The 26058-nt window shown below is 46.5% G+C and overlaps 1 protein-coding gene across 1 annotated transcript; it reads right to left on the bottom strand.

Moving 5' to 3' along the window:
- Nucleotides 1-324: 324 nt before the first annotated feature.
- Nucleotides 325-11691, bottom strand: LOC117485039 (interleukin-1 receptor-associated kinase 1-like; the record flags this gene model as incomplete). Its single annotated transcript, XM_034133638.1, is given in 6 exon segments — nt 325-423; nt 426-438; nt 518-582; nt 9684-9757; nt 11223-11355; nt 11497-11691. Coding segments are annotated over 5 exon segments (279 nt in total), but the record flags the coding sequence as incomplete, so codon positions are not given.
- Between the last annotated feature and the right edge of the window lie 14367 nt (nt 11692-26058).

Raw genomic sequence — 26058 nt, 5'->3', positions numbered from 1 at the left:
ACACATTCTACCACACACACACACACACACACACCACACACACACACACCACACACACACACACCACACACACAACACACACACACACACACCCACACACACCACACACACACACACACACACACACACACACACACACACACACACACACACACACACACACACACAGTAATAATTAAATATACATACATACATACATATGATATACTTTTTATCTACTAAAATCAGTGTGTCCACTTGAGTGACATGTTTTGTGTGTGTGTGTCTGGTGTGGTGTGTGTGTGGTGTGTGTGTGTGGTGTGGTGGGGTGTGTGTGTTTGTTACGTTGTGCAGCTGGTCCTCCAAGAATCTGTTCTCCATGTAGCTGAATATCAGACAGACGGCTCCTCCTCCCTCACTGAAGCCCAGCAGCTCCACGATGGTTCGGAGTGCCGGAACCTGAACGCACCACGGATCAACATCACTGCCTTTAACAGACTGCATTGAACACATCATGATGACATCATGTCGAACTCACTTTGACAGTTTGTCCACTTCAGTCTGAAAGCTCTCCTTCAGCAGAGCCCAGTCCATCAGGGTGTCCTACAACAACAACAACAACATCAACATCAACATCAACATCAACACAACAACAGTCCACTTCCTGTCTGAGACACAGTGCTTCCTCTCCAATGTGTCACTGTGAGCACTCACGTAGGCCTGTCACGATAATTCATTTTGTTGGACGATACATTTTCCTGGAAATGATTGCGATAAACGATAATATTGTCGCACCGTTGTATGACCATTTTAGACCACTGACATCATGAGTACATCCTTTCAAACATAACTTTTTATTGAACATTCAGCATGGCAAATGAAATGTGAAATAATATTAAAATATATAAATGATATATAATAAATAAAACAAATTAATTAAATTATAATAAATTAATGAAATCACACACAACCAACAATCAATGAAATGTTTTTAAACAAATGCGACACACCGCCCGGCTCATTCGCCTCGTTCATTTGGCTTGAATCCAAAATACTGCCACACCGGAGAATCGAGATGTGTAGTTAGGTTTTGTAACCAATTCCATTTCACTTTAAAGTGGACCTATCATGCTATATGTAAATGATATATTGTAGGGCCATACCTATATCAGGTATATTTATACGTTTCTGTTTTCAAAATACCAAACAGATCATGCATTTTAGCCATGCCTCATTTCGCTCTATGTGCTGTTGCTGTCTACGGGTCTGATTCTGCTGACCACGCCCCCCTGCAGGAGAGGGGAGACGTGCTCTGATCAGCTGCTGGGCTGTCAGAAGAGGGGGAGAAAAAGAGATCTCCGTCCTCCGTGTTTTATTATATAGAGTCGTTATTCATTTGTTTTAAAGCTCAATAAATAACAAAGAAGACCTTTGACCGGCACTTTTCTCATTTTGTCCGGAAGATTTAAACTTTAACGGACATCTTGACCGGCGAAAGAAACTGAAACTGAAACTCTGCTGCACGGTCCCCTGGTTCCTTGGAAGAGGCGGAGAGGTGCTACTTCTTCTTCTTCTACTTCTAATTCAATGTACCTTCCCGCGAAATATTGGACAAAAGAAACTGGGCTAGTAGTGTCAACTAAATCCATAGTATTACAGCAGAAGTGCTTTAAACGAGGTAAGTTACGGATTGATGTTCTCAATCGCTAAGTGTGGGATTGAATATTAAATGAGTTTAGATTAGATTTATTGTCCCCAGGGGGAATTTCCACAGCACGTGGTAATCTGTATTATATAAACCGTATTGGTACAATGAGCGACACCTAGTGACGGATTGTGGAACATTGATCTGATTGTTCTCCTGGCAGCTAGCCTCTAGAGACAAACCAGGGGACTTGAACCTGTGTCTGTCCATTTGGTGTAGTGTTTGATCCAATATTACATTTGGTTTATATATTAGTCACTTTCTTATGAAATGCCTTGGTTTGAACATTCAATCCTGGAAATAACAAATCAACCAGATTAATGTTTCTTCAATCCTGACCTGGCTGTGTGTCCTGACCTGTGGCCTGGCTGTGTGTCCTGACCTGTGGCCTGGCTGTGTGTCCTGACCTGGCTGTGTGTCCTGACCTGTGGCCTGGCTGTGTGTCCTGACCTGGCTGTGTGTCCTGACCTGGCTGTGTGTCCGGACCTGGCTGTGTGTCCTGACCTGGCCGTGTGTCCTGACCTGGCTGTGTGTCCTGACCTGGCTGTGTGTCCTGACCTGGCTGTGTGTCCTGACCTGGCTGTGTGTCCTGACCTGTGGCCTGGCTGTGTGTCCTGACCTGTGGCCTGGCTGTGTGTCCTGACCTGTGGCCTGGCTGTGTGTCCTGACCTGTGGCCTGGCTGTGTGTCCTGACCTGGCTGTGTGTCCTGACCTGGCTGTGTGTCCTGACCTGGCTGTGTGTCCTGACCTGGCTGTGTGTCCTGACCTGGCTGTGTGTCCTGACCTGGCTGTGTGTCCTGACCTGGCTGTATGTCCTGACCTGGCTGTGTGTCCTGTGTGTCCTGACCTGGCTGTGTGTCCTGACCTGGCCGTGTGTCCTGACCTGGCTGTGTGTCCTGACCTGGCTGTGTGTCCTGACCTGGCTGTATGTCCTGACCTGGCTGTGTGTCCTGTGTGTCCTGACCTGGCTGTGTGTCCTGACCTGGCCGTGTGTCCTGACCTGGCTGTGTGTCCTGTGTGTCCTGACCTGGCTGTGTGTCCTGACCTGGCTGTGTGTCCTGACCTGGCTGTGTGTCCTGTGTGTCCTGACCTGGCTGTGTGTCCTGTGTGTCCTGACCTGGCTGTGTGTCCTGACCTGGCTGTGTGTCCTGACCTGGCTGTGTGTCCTGACCTGGCTGTGTGTCCGGACCTGGCTGTGTGTCCTGACCTGGCTGTGTGTCCTGACCTGGCTGTGTGTCCTGACCTGGCCGTGTGTCCTGACCTGGCTGTGTGTCCTGACCTGGCTGTGTGTCCTGACCTGGCTGTGTGTCAGCCCCGCCCCTCACAGCGCTCCTAGCTAAAATGCTGGCCACATCCTCATGTAAACGGCAATTTATCGAGCTCAGAAAAGTTATCGAGTCCATTTTTATTTATCGTACGATAAGTCAATTTATCGATTATCGCGACAGGCCTACACTCACGCTCCTATAGAGAGGGTTCCGTATAGAGCGGAGCAGGGAGGACGTGTCTCTGTAGGGCCGACCCTGAAGCGGCTGGTCCTCCACTAAAAAGGATTTCTCCAGAGGATTTAGGAATATTGTAAAAAATAAGATCTGTGGAAAACGAACCTGTTTGATAAATGCACGTTTAGTTGCAGGATCATCTCCACATGTCTACTTTTATAATGTTCTAAATCATAACTCTAATGTCAGCTATGATGCGCCGGTGAGATGGCCGCATTGTCTTTGTGCTCCTCTCCAACTTTGCCCTTTTCGTATTTTGTACATATTTCTTTTACTTTTGCCGTTTTACTTTTAACATGGTTCGCAACATGCTAGCCGACCGCACCTACTCTGCCATACAATATAGCAGAGAGGAACTTTTCCAATTGCGAAACTTCGTGGACAATATTAACCCTCCGACAAACAATGGAGATCCACCATGGCTACCTGTTGCTGTTCTACCTGAGAGACGCAAGAAGAAGACAAAGCGGGGATGCCGGGCCGGGTTGCTGGTCAGACTGAAGAAAACGTGAGAATCGCCCCCTCTTCCGAGTATTCTTCTGGCTAATGTTCAATCCATTGAAAATAAGCTAGATGAACTCAGAAGCCGGATTGCTTTTCAACGGGAACATTAAGAACTGTAACGTGTTAATTCTCACTGAGACTTGGCTCAACCCCGCTATCCGGACTCCGCTATTGTCCCTGACGGATTCTCTATTTTTCGTCAGGACCGGACTGCAAACTCGAGGAAAAGTAAGGGAGGCGGTGGTGTGTGTAATGACTAACAACAACTGGTGCTCAGATGTGAAGATTATTTCATCGGACTGTTCCGCACAGCTAGAGCACCTCATGATCTCATGTCGGGGCCTTCCATCTGCCGAGGGAATTCACATCTGTTGTGATAACAGCAGTGTATATCCCGCCGCAGCCACTCGCCGACAACAACACGGCACTCGATCAGCTGTTTGGGTTTATTGATAAAACCGAGACTTCACGGCCAGATGCGGCGTTCGTTGTGGCCCGGAGATTCAACAACCCGCCAACATGAAGAAGGTTTGCCAAAAATATTACCAACACATCAGCTTCCCGACGCGCGGGGGAAACATAACTGGACCATTGTTTATTCCCCTTTCCGGAATGGATATAAGGCTCTCCCTCGCCCTCCCTTCGGCAAATCAGACCATATCTCACTACTGTTGTTGCCTGCTTACAAGCAGAAACTTAAAAGGGACAGACCGATAACAAGGACAGTACAGCGATGGAGCGAGGAGTCCAGATTCAGCACTGCAGGATTGCTTTGCATCTACGTATTGGAGTGTGGTTTGAGGACAACAACATCAATCACAACACACGGACACTGTCATCTGCTACATTGGGAAATGCATCGATGACGTGGTACCGAAGGTTTCTGTACGGACATTCCCAAATCAAAAGCCCTGGGTAAACGGTGAGGTGCGGGCAAACTGAAAGCGCGCACTCTCGCGCACACAGCGGGAGATTTGGAGGAGTACAGGAAGTCTAGGTATGATCTCCGGAGAGCAATAAAAAATGCAAAGAGACAGTACAAAGAGAAAGGTTGAATCTGACTTCAAAGGCTGTAACACTAGGAATATGTGGGCGGGGACTAAGGACAATGACTGACTACAAAGGAGCAGCGGGGGGTGCTGCGGGAGTGTCTGCGTGCGCATCTCTCCCAGATGAGCTAACAGGTTTTTGCACGCTTTGAGAGCAGCCCAGGCTGTGGAGGGTACAGAGGGACCAGGAGCTACAAACTGCCCTTTTGTTTTAAATAGGGCAGATGTGTGTAAATCCTTTAAAAAGGGTTAACCCACACAAGGCTCCTGGACCTGATGGCATCCATGGCCGTGTTCTCAGGGTGTGTGCAGTTCAGCTGGCAGAGGTGTTCCAGACATCTTCACAGGTCCCTGCTGCAGTCTGTAGTCCCCACATGTCTTACACACTCCACCATCATTCCTGTCCCCAAAAAGACAATCATCACCTGCCCCAACGACTACCGCCCAGTAGCACTCACCTCCATCATAATGAAGTGCTTTGAGCGGTTAGTCAAATTATTCATCACCTCCTCCCTCCCTGAATCTCTGGACCCCCTGCTGTTTGCTACAGAGCAAACAGGTCCACAGACGACGCCATAGCCCTCACCCTCCACACTGCCCTCTCACACCTGGACCCGAAGAACAGGAACACATATGTGAGAATGCTGTTCATTGACTACAGTTCAGCATTCAACACCATTGTGCCCTCCAAGCTGGCCATCAAGCTCAGAGACCTCCGGGCTCAACAGCGCCCTCTGCGACTGGATCCTGAACTTCCTGACGGGCAGAACCCCAGGCAGTGCGGGTGGGGAAACATCACAATCCTCCACCCTGATTCCTCAACACCGGAGCCCCTCAAGGCTGCGTGCTCGAGCCCTCTCCTCTACTTCCCTGTTCACCCACGACTGCGTGGCCACACACAGCTCCAACACCATCGTGAAGTTTGCTGATGACACGACCGTCATCGGCCAGATCACAGACGATGACGAGACGGCGTACAGAGAGGAGGTCGAAAAACCTGACATCTTGGTGCAAGGAGAACAACCTCCATCTCAACATCAGCAAAACAAAGGAGCTGATTGGTGGACTACAGGAAGCAGCAGGGAGAGGGACACGCCCCCATCGCCATCAATGGGACACGGTGGAGAGAGTCAAAAGCTTCAGGTTCCTTGGGGGTCCACATCACTGAGGACCTGACATGGTCTCTTCACACCACCACCATCACCAAGAAAGCTCGACAGGCGGCTCTTCTTCCTCCGCAGGCTGAGGAGGTTCAAAATGGATTCCAGGAGTACTCTGCAACTTCTACAGGTGCACGATAGAGAGTATCCTCACTGGCAGCATGACGGCCTGGTACGGCAGCTGCACCGACCTCGATCGTAAGGCTTTACAGAGGGTGGTGAAAACTGCACAGCACATCACCAGGACGGAGCTGCCATCCATGGAGGACCTTTACTCCCAGCGGCTCATGAAGAAATCACTACGGATTATCAAAGACCCCCCATCACCCCAGCCACAACTGGTTCTTTCTGTTGCCGTCTGTCAGACGTTACCGCAGCATTACCTAGCAAGGACAGGAAGAAGATTCGGAGACAGTTTCTTCCCGCGTGCAGTGAGACTGTTAAACAATTGAACTGGTGAAACAACATCAAACATTCAACTGCTACTCAGTAGTATGTATCTAATACCTAATATATATATATCATTCCAATAACTTGTATATAGACTCATACTGCACTATTCCACATCATAACTTTATTTCATTTTTATAACTATTACTATTTTTGTATTGCTCTTGCTCTTATTGTTATTAGGTTATGTTATTATGTTGCATTGTTGGAGAAGCCTGTGACATAAGAGTTTCAACTGCAGAATTACTCTGTAGCTATGTCAGATTGACAATAAAGAACCTTGAACCTGGAACCTTGAACCTTTATAATGTTCTAATCATAACTCTACTAATGTTCCGAAGCCTAAATGCTAACGTGATGCTACAAAGGAGCTACAGGCGAGTCCAGCAGCACGACTTCAACGTCACGCCGACTTCAGATCCATATTCAAACACACAGATTCTAAATGGAACGAGTTGAAGCGTTTGTTTGAAACAGTTAGGCAGGAGGCAGGTACTTGCTTTCAAGCAGAACAGGGCAAACAGACTTAGAGGAGTGTTTAACGTGTTCGGCGTAATGACGTACAACGTCCTCCACGACTTCTGTAGTCCTATTCAGGCCACTTGGTAACAACCATCGTTTTTCAGACACGTCAACTCTTCAGAAATCACCAGTGGGGGTCACTGCTGATGGATTTAATGTCCTAGAACAAAACGTGACCCGTCTCTTTGTCTCAACCACAGACCTTGGTTCAGATATCTTCCTAAACCCTATGGAGAGATCCCATTGGCTCTGAGACCAGGGAACAGGAAGTGGAGACATGCTGACTCACTTCCTTTAGGACTCATTCCTGCACCACTCTATTGGAGGAGATTATAAACATGACAACATTACATCATGTGACCTCACACTGAGCCCTGTCTACTCTGTGATTGGCTGAGTGCTGTGTGTTCTGCTCTGTGATTGGCTGAGTGCCGTGTGTTCTGCTCTGTGATTGGCTGAGTGCTGTGTGTTCTGCTCTGTGATTGGCTGAGTGCTGGGTGTTCTGCTCTGTGATTGGCTGAGTCCTGTGTGTTCTGCTCTGTGATGGGCTGAGTGCCTGTGGTGTTCTGCTCTGGGATTGGCTGGGTGCTGTGTGGTTCTGCTCTGTGATTGGCTGAGTCCTGTGTGTTCTGCTCTGTGATTGGCTGAGTCCTGTGTGTTCTGCTCTGTGATTGGCTGAGTCCTGTGTGGTTCTGCTCTGTGATTGGCTGGGTGCTGTGTGTTCTGCTCTGTGATTGGCTGAGTCTGTGTGTTTCTGCTCTGGGATTGCTGAGTCCTGTGTGTTCTGCTCTGGGATTGGCTGGGTGCTGTGTGTTCTGCTCTGTGATTGGCTGAGTGCTGTGTGTTCTGCTCTGTGATTGGCTGAGTGGCCGTGTGTTTCTGCTCTGTGATTGGCTAGTGCCGTGTGTTCTGCTCTGTGATTGGCTGAGTGCCGTGTGTTCTGCTCTGTGATTGGCTGAGTCCTGTGTTTCTGCTCTGTGATTGGCTGAGTCCTGTGTGTTTCTCTCTGTGATTGGCTGAGTCCCTGTTGTGGTTCTGCTCTGGGATTGGCTGGGTGCTGTGTGTTCTGCTCTGTGATTGGCTGAGTCCTGTGTGTTCTGCTCTGTGATTGGCTGAGTCCTGTGTGTTTCTGCTCTGTGATTGGCTGAGTGCTGTGTGTTCTGCTCTGTGATTGGCTGGGTGCTGTGTGTTCTGCTCTGTGATTGGCTGAGGTCCTGTGTGTTCTGCTCTGTGATTGGCTGAGTTGCCGTGTTGTTCTGCTCTGTGATTGGCTGAGTGCCGTGTGTTCTGCTCTGGGATTGGCTGGGTGCTGTGTGTTTCTGCTCTGTGATTGGCTGAGTGCTGTGTGTTCTGCTCTGTGATTGGCTGAGTGCCGTGTGTTCCTGCTCTGTGATTGGCTGAGTCCTGTGTGTTCTGCTCTGTATTGGCTGAGTGCCTGTGTGTTCTGCTCTGTGATTGGCTGAGTGCTGTGTGTTTCTATCTCTGTGATTGGCTGAGTGCTGTGTGTTTCTGCTCTGTGATTGGCTGAGTCCTGTGTGTTCTGCTCTGTGATTGGGCTGAGTCCTGTGTGTTCTGCTCTGTGATTGGCTGATTCCTGTGTGTTCTGCTCTGTGATTGGCTGAGTCCTGTGTGTTTCTGCTCTGTGATTGGCTGAGTGCCTGTGGTTCTTGCTCTGTGATGGCTGAGTGCTGTGTGTTCTGCTCTGTGATTGGCTGAGTGCTGTGTGTTCTGCTCTGTGAGTGGCTGAGTGCCGTGTGTTTCTGCTCTGTGATTGGCTGAGTCCTGTGTGTTTCTGCTCTGTGATGTGGCTGAGTCCTGTGTGTTCTGCTCTGTGATTGGCTGAGTCCTGTGTGTCTGCTCTGGGGATTGGCTGGTCTGTGTGTTCTGCTCTGTTGATTGGGCTGGAGTGCTGTGTGTTCTGCTCTGGATTGGCTGAGGTGGCCGTGGTGTGCTCTCTGTGATTGGCTGGGTGCTGTGTGTTCTTGCTCTGTGATTGGCTGAGTGCGGTGCTTTCTGCTCTGTGATTGGCTGAGTGCTGTGTGTTCTACTCGTGATTGGCTGAGTCCTGGTGTTCTGCTCTGTGATTGGCTGGGTGCTGTGTGTGTTCTGCTCTGTGATTGGCTGATCCTGTGTTCTGCTCTGTGATTGGCCTTGAGTCCTGTGTGTTTCTGCTCTGGGATTGGCCTGGGTGCTGTGTGGTTCGGCTCTTGATTGGCTGGGTGCTGTGTGTTCTGCTCTGTGATTGGCTGATAGCTGTGTGTTCTGCTCTGTGATTGGCTACCGTGTTTTGAGTCTCTTCACAGCGCAAGTCTCTCTTCCTCAGAGTCGCGCTCGGGTACACGACTCCAAACCCCCCCCTCGCCCACCTTCAGGGAGGGGAGAACCCCGAAGTCCCAGCATGGCCCTCTTCATACGACCAGCGCATCACCCCAGCTGCCAGCTCAACAACCGGGGGGGGGCTAGAGGGATGACATCATATACATTCGTGTGTGTGAGAGTGAGTGAGTGAGTGAGTGAGTGTGTGAGGTGTGTGTGAGTGTGAGTGAGTGAGTGAGTGAGTGAGTTAGTTAGTGTTGTGTGTGGTGTGTGTGAGTGAGTGAGTGTGTGTGAGTGAGTGAGTGAGTTAGTTAGTGTGCGTTGTGTGTGTGTGGGCGTGAGTGAGTGAGTGTGCGTCGTGAGTGAGTGCGTGGGCGTGCGTGCGTGCGTGAGTGCGATGTGTGGTGTGTTTGTGTGGTTGTGTGTGTGTGTTGTGTGTGTGCGTGTGTGTGTGGTGCGTGTGTGAGGTGTGTGAGAGTGTGTGAGTGTGTGTTACCTGGTGCAGGACAGACTTCAGGTTGAGGGGGGGTGCGCCTGGTCTGGGGAGGGGTCTTCCTCCTCCTTTATCCACTGAGTAAAGACAGTGTTTTTATTAATTTATTCACGTTATAGTAAACATCATCCTCCCTCCCCTGATGTTAGTATCACCCGTCACAGTGTGTCACCCGTCACAGTGTGTCACCCGTCACAGTGTATCACCCGTCACAGTGTGTCACTCGTCACACTGTGTCACCCGTCACAGTGTGTCACCTGTCACACTGTCACCCGTCACAGTGTGTCACCCGTCAGTGTGGTCAACCTGTCACACTGTCTCACCCGTCACAGTGTGTCACCCGTCAGTGTGTCACCTGTCACACTGTCTCACCCGTCACAGTGGGTGTCACCCGTCACAGGTGTGTCCTCGTCAGTGTGTCAACAGTGTATCACCCGTCACAGTGTGTCACTCGTCAGTGTGTCACAGTGTATCACCTGTCACAGTGGTGTCACCCGTCACAGTGTGTCACTCGTCACAGGTGGTGTCACCCGTCACAGTGTGTCACCCGTCACAGTGTGTCACTCGTCACAGTGTGTCACTCGTCACAGTGTGTCACTCGTCACAGTGTGTCACCCGTCAGTGGTGTCACTCGTCACAGTGTGTCACAGTGGTATCACCCGTCAGTGGTGTCACAGTGTGTCACCCGTCACAGTGTGTCACCCGTCACAGTGTGTCACTCGTCACAGTGTGTCACCTGTCACAGTGTGTCACACCTGTCACAGTGTGTCACCTGTCACAGTGTGTCACTCGTCACAGTGTGTCACCCGTCACAGTGTGTCACCCGTCACAGTGTGTAACTCGTCACAGTGTGTCACCCGTCACAGTGTGTCACTCGTCACAGTGTGTCACAGTGTATCACCCGTCAGTGTGTCACAGTGTGTCACCCGTCACAGTGTGTCACCCGTCACAGTGTGTCACTCGTCACAGTGTGTCACCCGTCACAGTGTGTCACCCGTCACAGTGTGTCACCCGTCACAGTGTGTCACCCGTCACAGTGTGTCACCCGTCACAGTGTGTCACTCGTCACAGTGTGTCACTCGTCACAGTGTGTCACCCGTCACAGTGTGTCACCCGTCACAGTGTGTCACCCGTCACAGTGTGTCACCCGTCACAGTGTGTCACTCGTCACAGTGTGTCACCCGTCACAGTGTGTCACCCGTCACAGTGTGTCACCCGTCACAGTGTGTCACCCGTCACAGTGTGTCACTCGTCACAGTGTGTCACCCGTCACAGTGTGTCACTCGTCACAGTGTGTCACCCGTCACAGTGTGTCACTCGTCACAGTGTGTCACTCGTCACAGTGTGTCACCCGTCACAGTGTGTCACTCGTCACAGTGTGTAACACAACAACACACCGACACTGTTTACAGAGTTAAAGAGGGATTAACAACAGATCTGACTGATCTGTAACATTTGAAGACAAACAGAACATTAAGAGCACATTTTCTGAGTTAGTATAGCTTATCATTCGTGTAGAGTAAAACCTGGACCTGGCTTTACCTGTGGAGGTGAGTCTGAAGGTGGTCATAGGGGGAGGAGCTTCTGAGTGGATGGGAGGAGCCTTGGGTTGGGTGGGAGGAGCAACAGGAGGAAGAGGAGGAAGACGGAGAGGAAGGCTTTAGACTGGATGCCCCTGCAGAGGAGAGAGGAGAGAGAGCGAGGAGAGAGAGACAGAGAGAGAGAGAGAGAGGAGAGAGAGAGAGGAGAGAGAGAGACCAGAGGTCACTAGAGGTCACAGAGGTCACAGAGGGTCACCAGAGGTAGTGAAACTCACAGTGCATGATGACATCACGGGGGCGGAGCAGCTGCTGGCGCTCTAATAGGTCGAGCAGCTGCCCGAGGCGAGCGTGGTGGTTCCCCCATTGGGTCCATCACCCAGTCGGTCCGCCTCTCTTTCCTCTCAGCCAATCGCACGGCGGTCTGATCCTGCAGGGACCTCAGGAGGCTTTAAAGAACCATTTATATATCAAAGATGGGGATGTATTATCTTTAAACTACGTTTCAGAATAATATATATGATATTTTTAATAATGATTGATCATGAAAGTGTTCTCAAAGCTGGTAAAGGTGCAGCTAGTTTGAATGACTTTGTATACTGCAGGGTACTTGTGGATTTACTCCAGGTGGAACTAAAGTCTGATTTAAAACACTTGATTAGATTTTCACATCATTCATCTGTACTCAGTACTTTCCTCCTCTCCATGTACTCCATGTACTTCATGTACTTTCTCCTCCTCTCATGTACTTCCTGTACTTCTCCTCGTACTCAGATTATTGCACTTGAGTAAAAGTAGAAGTACTCAGATCTTGGTTCTTGTATATAAGTGCTTTGTTAGTAATTCTAAATCGCTCGAAGTGGAGTGGAAAGAGATGAGTCTTCAGTCTGCTCCGGAAGATGTGTAAGCTTCTGCTGTCCTGATGTCAATGGGGAGCTCATTCCACCATGTTGGAGCCAGGATAGCAAACCCACGTGTTTCTGCTGATGGGAACTTGGGTCCCCCTCACAGTGCGGGTGCAGCGAGCCGTTTGGCTGATGCAGAGCGGAGTGCACGTGCTGGGGTGTACAGTGTAACCATGTCCTGGATGTAGGAAGGGCCAGATCCATTCACAGCATGGTACGCAAGTACCAGTGTCTTGAAGTGGATTCTAGCAGTTACTGGAAGCCAGTGAAGGGAGCGGAGGAGCGGCGTGGTGTGGGGACATTTAGGAAGGTTGAAGACCAGACAAGAGCCGCTGCATTTCCTGGATGAGCTGCAGAGGTGGGATGGCACATGCAGGTAGACCATCCAGGAGGGAGTTGCAGTAGTCCTAGGCGTGAGATGACGAGAGCCTGGACCAGAACCTGCTTTCTGGGTCAGGAGGGGACGTATCCTCCTGATGTTGGAAAGAGTGTATCTGCAGCAGCGGGTTGTAGCAGCGATGTTTGCAGTGAAGGACAGGTTGTTATCTAGGGTCACACCCAGATTCCTTGCAGTCTGAGTCGGGGAAACAACAGAGGGGCCGATGTTGATTGTTAGGCAGTTCAGTCTTGTCAAGGTTGAGCTTGAGGTGGTGAGCAGACATCCACTGAGAGATGTCTGCTAGACAAGCAGAGATGCGTGCGACGACCTGGGTCTCTGAGCGGGGAGAGACAGAATGAATTGGGTTGTCGTCAGCGTAGCAGTGGTATGAAAAAAACCATGCGGGCCAATGACTGATCTGAGCAAGTTTGTGTACAGAGAGAAGAGGAGGGGACCAAGAACAGAGCCCTGAGGGACCCCTGTAGTTAATTGACAAGGGTCGGACTCGGACCCTCTCCAAGTTACCCTGTAGGTGCGGTCTTTGAGGTATGAGGTGAGGAGGGAAAGTGCAGAGCCTGGAACTCCAAGTTCTTGGAGAGTGTGAAGGAGGATCTGATGATTCACCGTGTCGAATGCATCAGACAGGTCCAACAGGATGATGACAGAGGAGAGGGAGGCTGCTTTAGCCGTGTGCAGTTTCCTCAGAACAGGAGAGCAGTTTCTGTGGAGTGACCTGCCTTGAAACCAGACTGGTGCGGATCCAGAAGGTTGTTCTGATGGAGATAACAGGAGAGTTGTTTAAAGACAGGAACGGGAGGAGAGACAGGCCTGTAGTTTATAACATCAGATGGGTTGAGAGTGGGTTTCTTTAGGAGAGGGTTTACTCTTGCCTCCTTGAGACTGTTTGTACACCATGTACATCTGAACTGTAGTGCAGTAGAAGTACACCATGTACCTCTGAACTGTAGTGCAGTAGAAGTACACCATGTACCCAAGCCCGCCCGCCTTAACCTGCCATCAGGCCCTGGGGCTGATTTAAAAACAACAAATCAAAGTCATTTATAGCCTCGGCAGGCTCTGTGATCGCACTTCTCCACTCTGCTCTACGCACGCCTGGTCCTCTCCTCCAGATGAGTGACGTATCGGGCCTCCCTCATGTATTTGTCCGGTTGCCGTTGGCTCCCTCCACGTAGCAAGTCCTCGTCGTCCTCTCCATCTCCTCCAACAGATAATGTCCCTCCTGTCTGTTTTTCCTCTCCCGCTACTCCATCGCTATCAGAACCAGACGGCTACTTGGCTCCGAGGCCCCGCGGCCGCTCGGTACAGAACTAATCTGTCCTTCCTCCTCCCTGGCCTACAGGTTTAAAATAACCTGTAAGCTTCGGCATTTTTTGTAATAGCTGCTTGTCTCGAAACTCCTTTTCCCTCAACAATTTCCTTTTCCGAGCGCCACTCTCAAACTTTTTCTTCTCCGACATTTTCTCCTAAACAACCTTCATCTGTCACTCAATCACTCGCAATTTGAATAAGTCACATGTTAAACATATTCTCATTCTGATTGGCTGTTAAGTGGTGACTGTTACGGAGTCATCATTTTTGAGAAAAATCTCTGGAATCCATCGATCTGATTGATTAGCGGAGCAAATGATCAAAATAGGGTACTGGTCTAGGGGAAGCTCACGTGGTGTGTGTGTGTGTGTGTGTGTGTGTGTGTGTGTGTGTGTGTGTGTGTGTGTGTGTTGTGTGTGTGTGTGTGTGGTGTGTGTTGTGTGTGTGTGTTTTGTGTGTGTATTGTGTTTGTTTCCCGGGGAAACCACTCAGGAGACACCGGCTGTTGTTACTCCTGCTGTGCGTTACGTTACCTCCGTTCTCAGCTTGTTATGCCTTAAGCTTCAAAGTTGTTTTATCATCTGAATTTGCCGAAACAAGTTTAATTTCTGAAAGCCAAGACTTTGTTTATTTGAAATCAGATTCTGTAACGGACCCTGCCGTGTTATCTATGATCTATACGCCTTACATTCATAATGTCAGCGGAGGGAGGGGGGGCGGGCGCTGTGGAACAGCAGAGTGCGAGTGAGAGCTGTCTTCTTCTTCCCTTCACAAGCTTCAACATGTATTTATCGTGTGATTTGGAAATAAAAGTTTCATATTCTGAAAGCCAAGACTTTGTTTATTTAAAATTAAAAAGAACTTCCGAAATAATAAAAACAATTTTTTGAATTTATTTCTTTTTAAAATTTGTATTGGCTCACGATAGGCCCCCGATCTCCGTAGGCCCCTGGGCTTCAGGTCAGCCGTGCATTAAGGCGGCCTGGCATGTACCTCTGAACTGTAGTAGAAGTACACCATGTACCTCTGAACTGTAGTAGAAGTACACCATGTACCTCTGAACTGTAGTAGAAGTACACCATGTACCTCTGAACTGTAGTAGAAGTACACCATGTACCTCTGAACTGTAGTGCATTAGAAGTACAACACCATGTACCTCTGAACTGTAGTAGAAGTACCCATGTACCTCTGAACTGTAGTAGAAGTACAACCATGTACCCTCTGAACTGTAGTAGAAGTACACCATGTACCTCTGAGCTGTAGTAGAAGTACACCATGTAACTCTGAACTGTAGTGCATTAGAAGTACACCATGTACCTCTGAACTGTAGTAGAAGTACACCATGTACCTCTGAACTGTAGTAGAAGTACACCATGTACCTCTGAACTGTAGTAGAAGTACACCATGTACCTCTGAACTGTAGTGCATTAGAAGTACACCATGTACCTCTGAACTGTAGTAGAAGTACACCATGTACCTCTGAACTGTAGAACGTATACCAGTGTACCATCTGAACTGTAGTAGAAGTACAACCATGTACCTCTGAACTGTAGTAGAAGTACCCATGTACCTCTGAACTGTAGTGCATTAGAAGTACACCATGTACCTCTGAACTGTAGTAGAAGTACACCATGTACCTCTGAACTGTAAGTGCAGTAGAAGTACATCCATGTACCTCTGAACTGTAGTAGAAGTACACACCATGTACCTCTGAACTGTAGTGGCCATTAGAAGTACACCATGTACCTCTGAACTGTAAGTAGAAGTACACCATGTACCTCTGAACTGTAGTAGAAGTACACCATGGTACCTCTGAACTGTAGTAGAAGTACACCATGTACCTCTGAACTGTAGTGCATTAGAAGTACACCATGTACCTCTGAGCTGTAGTAGAAGTACACCATGTACCTCTGAACTGTAGTAGAAGTACAACATGTACCTCTGAACTGTAGTAGAAGTACACCATGTACCTCTGAACTGTAGTAGAAGTACACCATGTACCTCTGAGAACTGTAGTAGAAGTACACATGTACCTCTGAACTGTAGTAGAAGTACACCATGTACCTCTGAAACTGTAGTAGAAGTACACACCATGTACCTCTGAACTGTAGTGCATTAGAAGTTACACGCATGTACCCTCTGACTGTAGTAAAGTACACCATGTACCTCTGAACTGTAGTAGAAGTACAACCATGTACCTCTGAACTGTAGTAGAAGTACACCATGTACCCTCTGAGCTGTAGTACAGTACACCATGTACCTCTGAACTGTAGTAGAAGTACACCATGTACCTCTGAACTGTAGTAGAAGTACACCATGTACCTCTGAACTGTAGTAGAAGTACACCATGTACCTCTGAACTGTAGTAGAAGTACACCATGTACCTCTGAACTGTAGTGCATTAGAAGTACACCATGTACCTCTGAACTGTAGTAGAAGTACACCATGTACCTCTGAACTGTAGTAGAAGTACACCATGTACCTCTGAACTGTAGAAGTACACCATGTACCTCTGAACTGTAGTAGAAGTACAACCATGTACCTGAACTTGAGTAGAAGTACACCATGTACCTCTGAACTGTAGTGCATTAGAAGTACACCATGTACCTCTGAACTGTAGTAGAAGTACACCATGTACCTCTGAACTGTAGTGCAGTAGAAGTACACCATGTACCTCTGAACTGTAGTAAGAAGTACACCATGTACCTCTGAACTGTAGGGGCATTAGAAGTACACAAACCATGTACCTCTGAACTGTAGTAGAAGTACACCATGTACCTCTGAACTGTAGTAAGAAGTCCACCATGTACCTCTGAACTGTAGTAGAAGTACACCATGTACCTCTGAACTGTAGTGCATTAGAAGTACACCATGTACCTCTGAGCTGTAGTAGAAGTACACCATGTACCTCTGAACTGTAGTAGAAGTACAACATGTACCTCTGAACTGTAGTAGAAAGTACACTCATGTACCTCTGAACTGTAGTAGAAGTACACCATGTACCTCTGAACTGTAGTAGAAGTACAACATGTACCTCTGAACTGTAGTAGAAGTACACCATGTACCTCTGAACTGTAGTAGAAGTACACCATGTACCTCTGAACTGTAGTGCATTAGAAGTACACCATGTACCTCTGAACTGTAGTAGAAGTACACCATGTAACTCTGAACTGCATTAGAAGTACACCATGTACCTCTGAACTGTAGTAGAAGTACACAACTAGCATAACATCGTCTCTCTAAATGTACTTGAGTAAATGTAGTACCTTTAGTCCTCTGCCTCTCAAACAGGGGAACTGAGTAACTGTCAGAGCTCATAACTCAGTAACTCAGTAACTCAGTATATCAGTATATAAGTACATACCTGCCAACCCTACCGATTTGGGCGGTAGTCTACCGCTTTGGACATGTTTCTCTACCGCCTACCGATTTAGCTGGCTTTCCCTACCGAGTTTCAATCTTCCCAAACTATAACAAATACAAATGACACTCCATAGCATCCTGAAGCATCCTTCACCTACAGTGACACTCCATAGCATCCTGAAGCATCCTTCACCTACAGTGACACTCCATAGCATCCTGAAGCATCCTTCACTACAGTGTCACTCCATAGCATCCTGAAGCATCCTTCAACTACAGTGACACTCCATAGCATCCTGAAGCATCCTTCACCTACAGTGACACTCCATAGCATCCTGAAGCATCCTTCACCTACAGTGACACTCCATAGCATCCTGAAGCATCCTTCAACTACAGTGACACTCCATAGCATCCTGAAGCATCCTTCACCTACAGTGACACTCCATAGCATCCTGAAGCATCCTTCACCTACAGTGACACTCCATAGCATCCTGAAGCATCCTTCAACTACAGTGACACTCCATAGCATCCTGAAGCATCCTTCAACTACAGTGACACTCCATAGCATCCTGAAGCATCCTTCACCTACAGTGACACACCATAGCATCCTGAAGCATCCTTCAACTACAGTGACACTCCATAGCATCCTGAAGCATCCTTCACCTACAGTGACACTCCATAGCATCCTGAAGCATCCTTCACCTACAGTGACACTCCATAGCATCCTGAAGCATCCTTCACCTACAGTGTCACTCCATAGCATCCTGAAGCATCCTTCAACTACAGTGACACTCCATAGCATCCTGAAGCATCCTTCACCTACAGTGACACTCCATAGCATCCTGAAGCATCCTGAAGCATCCTTCACCTACAGTGTCACTCCATAGCATCCTGAAGCATCCTTCACCTACAGTGACACTCCATAGCATCCTGAAGCATCCTTCAACTACAGTGACACTCCATAGCATCCTGAAGCATCCTTCACCTACAGTGACACTCCATAGCATCCTGAAGCATCCTTCACCTACAGTGTCACTCCATAGCATCCTGAAGCATCCTTCACCTACAGTGACACTCCATAGCATCCTGAAGCATCCTTCACCTACAGTGACACTCCATAGCATCCTGAAGCATCCTTCAACTACAGTGACACTCCATAGCATCCTGAAGCATCCTTCACCTACAGTGACACTCCATAGCATCCTGAAGCATCCTTCACCTACAGTGACACTCCATAGCATCCTGAAGCATCCTTCACCTACAGTGTCACTCCATAGCATCCTGAAGCATCCTTCACCTACAGTGACACTCCATAGCATCCTGAAGCATCCTTCACTACAGTGACACTCCATAGCATCCTGAAGCATCCTTCAACTACAGTGACACTCCATAGCATCCTGAAGCATCCTTCACCTACAGTGACACTCCATAGCATCCTGAAGCATCCTTCAACTACAGTTGACACTCCATAGCATCCTGAAGCATCCTTCACTACAGTGTCACTCCCTAGCATCCTGAAGCATCCTTCACCTACAGTGACACTCCATAGCATCCTGAAGCATCCTTCACTACAGTGTCACTCCATAGCATCCTGAAGCATCCTTCACTACAGTGACACTCCATAGCATCCTGAAGCATCCTTCAACTACAGTGACACTCCATAGCATCCCTGAAGCATCCTTCACCTACAGTGACACTCCATAGCATCCTGAAGCATCCTTCAACTACAGTGACACTCCATAGCATCCTGAAGCATCCTTCACTACAGTGACACTCCATAGCATCCTGAAGCATCCTTCACTACAGTGACACTCCATAGCATCCTGAAGCATCCTTCACCTACAGTGACACTCCATAGCATCCTGAAGCATCCTTCAACTACAGTGACACTCCATAGCATCCTGAAGCATCCTTCACCTACAGTGACACTCCATAGCATCCTGAAGCATCCTTCACTACAGTGACACTCCATAGCATCCTGAAGCATCCTTCACCTACAGTGACACTCCATAGCATCCTGAAGCATCCTTCACCTGCACTGACACTCCATAGCATCCTGAAGCATCCTTCACCTACAGTGTCACTCCATAGCATCCTGAAGCATCCTTCACCTACAGTGACACTCCATAGCATCCTGAAGCATCCTTCACTACAGTGTCACTCCATAGCATCCTGAAGCATCCTTCACCTACAGTGACACTCCATAGCATCCTGAAGCATCCTTCACTACAGTGACACTCCATAGAATCCTGAAGCATCCTTCAACTACAGTGACACTCCATAGCATCCTGAAGCATCCTTCACCTACAGTGACACTCCATAGCATCCTGAAGCATCCTTCAACTACAGTGACACTCCATAGCATCCTGAAGCATCCTTCACTACAGTGTCACTCCATAGCATCCTGAAGCATCCTTCACCTACAGTGACACTCCATAGCATCCTGAAGCATCCTTCACTACAGTGTCACTCCATAGCATCCTGAAGCATCCTTCACTACAGTGACACTCCATAGCATCCTGAAGCATCCTTCAACTACAGTGACACTCCATAGCATCCTGAAGCATCCTTCACCTACAGTGTCACTCCATAGCATCCTGAAGCATCCTTCACCTACAGTGACACTCCATAGCATCCTGAAGCATCCTTCACCTACAGTGACACTCCATAGCATCCTGAAGCATCCTTCAACTACAGTGACACTCCATAGCATCCTGAAGCATCCTTCACCTACAGTGACACTCCATAGCATCCTGAAGCATCCTTCACCTACAGTGACACTCCATAGCATCCTGAAGCATCCTTCACCTACAGTGTCACTCCATAGCATCCTGAAGCATCCTTCACCTACAGTGACACTCCATAAGCATCCTGAAGCATCCTTCACTACAGTGACACTCCATAGCATCCTGAAGCATCCTTCAACTACAGTGACACTCCATAGCATCCTGAAGCATCCTTCAACTACAGTGACACTCCATAGCATCCTGAAGCATCCTTCACTACAGTGTCACTCCATAGCATCCTGAAGCATCCTTCACCTACAGTGACACTCCATAGCATCCTGAAGCATCCTTCACTACAGTGTCACTCCATAGCATCCTGAAGCATCCTTCACTACAGTGACACTCCATAGCATCCTGAAGCATCCTTCAACTACAGTGACACTCCATAGCATCCTGAAGCATCCTTCACCTACAGTGGACACTCCATAGCATCCTGAAGCATCCTTCAACTACAGTGACACTCCATAGCATCCTGAAGCATCCTTCACTACAGTGTCACTCCATAGCATCCTGAAGCATCCTTCACCTACAGTGACACTCCATAGCATCCTGAAGCATCCTTCACTACAGTGACACTCCATAGCATCCTGAAGCATCCTTCACCTACAGTGACACTCCATAGCATCCTGAAGCATCCTTCAACTACAGTGACACTCCATAGCATCCTGAAGCATCCTTCACCTACAGTGACACTCCATAGCATCCTGAAGCATCCTTCACTACAGTGACACTCCATAGCATCCTGAAGCATCCTTCACCTACAGTGACACTCCATAGCATCCTGAAGCATCCTTCACCTACACTGACACTCCCATAGCATCCTGAAGCATCCTTCACCTACAGTGTCACTCCATAGCATCCTGAAGCATCCTTCACCTACAGTGACACTCCATAGCATCCTGAAGCATCCTTCACTACAGTGTCACTCCATAGCATCCTGAAGCATCCTTCACCTACAGTGACACTCCATAGCATCCTGAAGCATCCTTCACTACAGTGACACTCCATAGCATCCTGAAGCATCCTTCAACTACAGTGACACTCCATAGCATCCTGAAGCATCCTTCACCTACAGTGACACTCCATAGCATCCTGAAGCATCCTTCAACTACAGTGACACTCCATAGCATCCTGAAGCATCCTTCACTACAGTGTCACTCCATAGCATCCTGAAGCATCCTTCACCTACAGTGACACTCCATAGCATCCTGAAGCATCCTTCACTACAGTGTCACTCCATAGCATCCTGAAGCATCCTTCACTACAGTGACACTCCATAGCATCCTGAAGCATCCTTCAACTACAGTGACACTCCATAGCATCCTGAAGCATCCTTCACCTACAGTGACACTCCATAGCATCCTGAAGCATCCTTCAACTACAGTGACACTCCATAGCATCCTGAAGCATCCTTCACTACAGTGTCACCTCCATAGCATCCTGAAGCATCCTTCACCTACAGTGACACTCCATAGCATCCTGAAGCATCCTTCACTACAGTGACACTCCATAGCATCCTGAAGCATCCTTCACCTACAGTGACACTCCATAGCATCCTGAAGCATCCTTCAACTACAGTGACACTCCATAGCATCCTGAAGCATCCTTCACCTACAGTGTCACTCCATAGCATCCTGAAGCATCCTTCACCTACAGTGACACTCCATAGCATCCTGAAGCATCCTTCACTACAGTGACACTCCATAGCATCCTGAAGCATCCTTCACCTACAGTGACACTCCATAGCATCCTGAAGCATCCTTCACCTACAGTGACACTCCATAGCATCCTGAAGCATCCTTCACCTACACTGACACTCCATAGCATCCTGAAGCATCCTTCACCTACAGTGTCACTCCATAGCATCCTGAAGCATCCTTCACCTACAGTGACACTCCATAGCATCCTGAAGCATCCTTCACCTACAGTGACACTCCATAGCATCCTGAAGCATCCTTCACCTACACTGACACTCCATAGCATCCTGAAGCATCCTTCACCTACAGTGTCACTCCATAGCATCCTGAAGCATCCTGAAGCATCCTTCACCTACAGTGACACTCCATAGCATCCTGAAGCATCCTGAAGCATCCTTCACCTACAGTGACACTCCATAGCATCCTGAAGCATCCTTCACCTACAGTGTCACTCCATAGCATCCTGAAGCATCCTTCACCTACAGTGACACTCCATAGCATCCTGAAGCATCCTTCACTACAGTGTCACTCCATAGCATCCTGAAGCATCCTTCACCTACAGTGACACTCCATAGCATCCTGAAGCATCCTTCACTACAGTGACACTCCATAGCATCCTGAAGCATCCTTCACTACAGTGACACTCCATAGCATCCTGAAGCATCCTTCACCTACAGTGACACTCCATAGCATCCTGAAGCATCCTTCACTACAGTGACACTCCATAGCATCCTGAAGCATCCTTCACTACAGTGACACTCCTAGCATCCTGAAGCATCCTTCACTACAGTGACACTCCATAGCATCCTGAAGCATCCTTCACCTACAGTGACACTCCATAGCATCCTGAAGCATCCTTCACTACAGTGACACTCCATAGCATCCTGAAGCATCCTTCAACTCACAGTGACCTACTCCATAGCATCCTGAAGCATCCTTCACCTACAGTGACACTCCATAGCATCTGAAGCATCCTTCAACTACAGTGACACTCCATAGCATCCTGAAGCATCCTTCACTACAGTGTCACTCCATAGCATCCTGAAGCATCCTTCACCTACAGTGACACTCCATAGCATCCTGAAGCATCCTTCACTACAGTGACACTCCATAGCATCCTGAAGCATCCTTCAAATACAGTGACACTCCATAGCATCCTGAAGCATCCTTCACCTACAGTGACACTCCATAGCATCCTGAAGCATCCTTCACCTACAGTGACACTCCATAGCATCCTGAAGCATCCTTCAACTACAGTGACACTCCATAGCATCCTGAAGCATCCTTCACTACAGTGTCACTCCATAGCATCCTGAAGCATCCTTCACCTACAGTGACACTCCATAGCATCCTGAAGCATCCTTCACCTACAGTGACACTCCATAGCATCCTGAAGCATCCTTCACCTACAGTGACACTCCATAGCATCCTGAAGCATCCTTCAACTACAGTGACACTCCATAGCATCCTGAAGCATCCTTCACTACAGTGTCACTCATAATCCTGAAGCATCCTTCACCTACAGTGACACTCCATAGCATCCTGAAGCATCCTTCACCTACAGTGACACTCCATAGCATCCTGAAGCATCCTTCACTACAGTGACACTCCATGGCATCCTGAAGCATCCTTCACCTACAGTGACACTCCATAGCATCCTGAAGCATCCTTCACTACAGTGACACTCCATAGCATCCTGAAGCATCCTGAAGCATCCTTCACCTACAGTGACACTCCATAGCATCCTGAAGCATCCTTCACTACAGTGTCTCAGCTGGAAGAGGACCACAAACACACCACATATAATACAATGTGGAGATTTGGGGATATTTATCTCCCATTCTTTTACTTTTCGGACATTTTACAGACCAAACATGTCGTTGATGTCTCCGTTTACCAAACTACCACTTTTTGTGAAAAATGCATAAAATGAAGCAATAAATGTTAAATACATGGTTCATGTAATTATAATCTTCTGATTACCTCGTTTGGGCGTGCACACCTACCTCCTTTGGATTTGGAAAGGTTGGCTTGTATGTAAGTATATCAGTATATCAGTATATCAGTATATCAGTATATAAGTATATCAGTATATCAGTATATAAGTATATCAGTATATCAGTATATCAGTATATAAGTATATCAGTATATCAGTATATCAGTATATCAGTATATAAGTATATCAGTATATCAGTATGTAAGTATATCAGTATATCAGTATATCAGTATATCAGTATATAAGTATATCAGTATATAAGTATATCAGTATATCAGTATATCAGTATATAAGTATATCAGTATATCAGTATATCAGTATATCAGTATATCAGTATATTAGTATATCAGTATATAAGTATATCAGTATATCAGTATATCAGTATATAAGTATATCAGTATATCAGTATATCAGTATATCAGTATATCAGTATATAAGTATATAAGTATATCAGTATATCAGTATGTAAGTATATCAGTATATCAGTATATCAGTATATAAGTATATCAGTATATAAGTATATAAGTATATCAGTATATCAGTATATCAGTATATCAGTATATAAGTATATCAGTATATCAGTATATCAGTATATAAGTATATCAGTATATAAGTATATAAGTATATCAGTATACAAGTATACAAGTATACAAGTATACCAGTATATCAGTATATCAGTATATAAGTATATCAGTATATCAGTATATCAGTATATAAGTATATCAGTATATCAGTATATCAGTATATAAGTATATAAGTATATAAGTATATCAGTATATCAGTATATAAGTATATCAGTATATCAGTATATAAGTATATAAGTATATAAGTATATAAGTATATCAGTATATCAGTATATAAGTATATAAGTATATAAGTATATCAGTATATCAGTATATCAGTATATCAGTATATAAGTATATAAGTATATCAGTATATCAGTATATAAGTATATAAGTATATCAGTATATCAGTATATAAGTATATAAGTATATCAGTATATCAGTATATCAGTATATCAGTATATAAGTATATCAGTATATCAGTATATAAGTATATCAGTATATCAGTATGTAAGTATATAAGTATATCAGTATATAAGTATATCAGTATATCAGTATGTAAGTATATCAGTATATCAGTATATAAGTATATCAGTATATCAGTATATCAGTATATAAGTCACTCAGTAACAAAGTATTAAAGTATCTATACTTTACTTTGTATCAAAGTATAGATACTTTAATACTTTGTTACTGAGTAGCAGAATCACCCAGTGTTTCCTATACATTGATTTATTTGTGGCGGGTCGCCACAATTAAATATCGTCCGCCACAAATGGATCTCATAAAATAAAAATTATTATTATTCTTTTAGCGGTGTGGTGCCCCCACAAATAGAATCAAATTCTGTGGGAAACACTGACTACCTGAGAGCTCAGGTGCAGTACCTGCTCAGGTGCAGTACCTGCTCAGGTGCAGTACCTGAGGGCTCAGGTGCAGTACCTGAGAACTCAGGTGCAGTACCTGAGGGCTCAGGTGCAGTACCTGAGCCCCCCCCCACCTCAGACTATGTACTTTATAAACCAAAGACTGTGTATTCAAGTACAGACTGTCTACTTGAATACACAGACTGTGTATTCAAGTACAGACTGTATAGTGTATTATAAAGCACAGAGTGTATGTATTAAAGTACAGAGTGTATATATAGTGTGTATATATGAAAGTACACAGTGTAGTATAGTGTGTATATGAAAGTACACAGTGTAGTATAGTGTGTATATATGAAAGTACACAGTGTAGGCCTATATATAGTGTGTATATGAAAGTACACAGTGTATATATAGTGTGTATATGAAAGTACACAGGGTATATATAGTGTGTATATATATATGAAAGTACACAGTGTAGTGTATATATAGTGTGTATATATGAAAGTACACAGTGTAGGCCTATATATAGTGTGTATATGAAAGTACACAGTGTATATATAGTGTGTATATGAAAGTACACAGTGTATAGTGTATATAGAGTGTATATGAAAGTACACAGTGTAGTGTATATATAGTGTGTATATATGAAAGTACACAGTGTATATATAGTGTGTATATGAAAGTACACAGTGTATATATAGTGTGTATATGAAAGTACACAGTGTAGTGTATATATAGTGTGTATATATGAAAGTACACAGTGTAGGCCTATATATAGTGTGTATATGAAAGTACACAGTGTATATATAGTGTGTATATGAAAGTACACAGTGTAGTGTATATATAGTGTGTATATATGAAAGTACACAGTGTAGGCCTATATATAGTGTGTATATGAAAGTACACAGTGTATATATAGTGTGTATATATATGAAAGTACACAGTGTAGTGTATAT

Source organism: Trematomus bernacchii, unplaced genomic scaffold (assembly GCF_902827165.1).
Source record: "Trematomus bernacchii unplaced genomic scaffold, fTreBer1.1, whole genome shotgun sequence".
NCBI classification, from domain to species: Eukaryota; Metazoa; Chordata; class Actinopteri; order Perciformes; family Nototheniidae; genus Trematomus; species Trematomus bernacchii.
The sequence above is the reverse complement of the archived record's forward strand: the minus strand, read 5'-3'. Positions and strand labels throughout refer to the sequence as shown.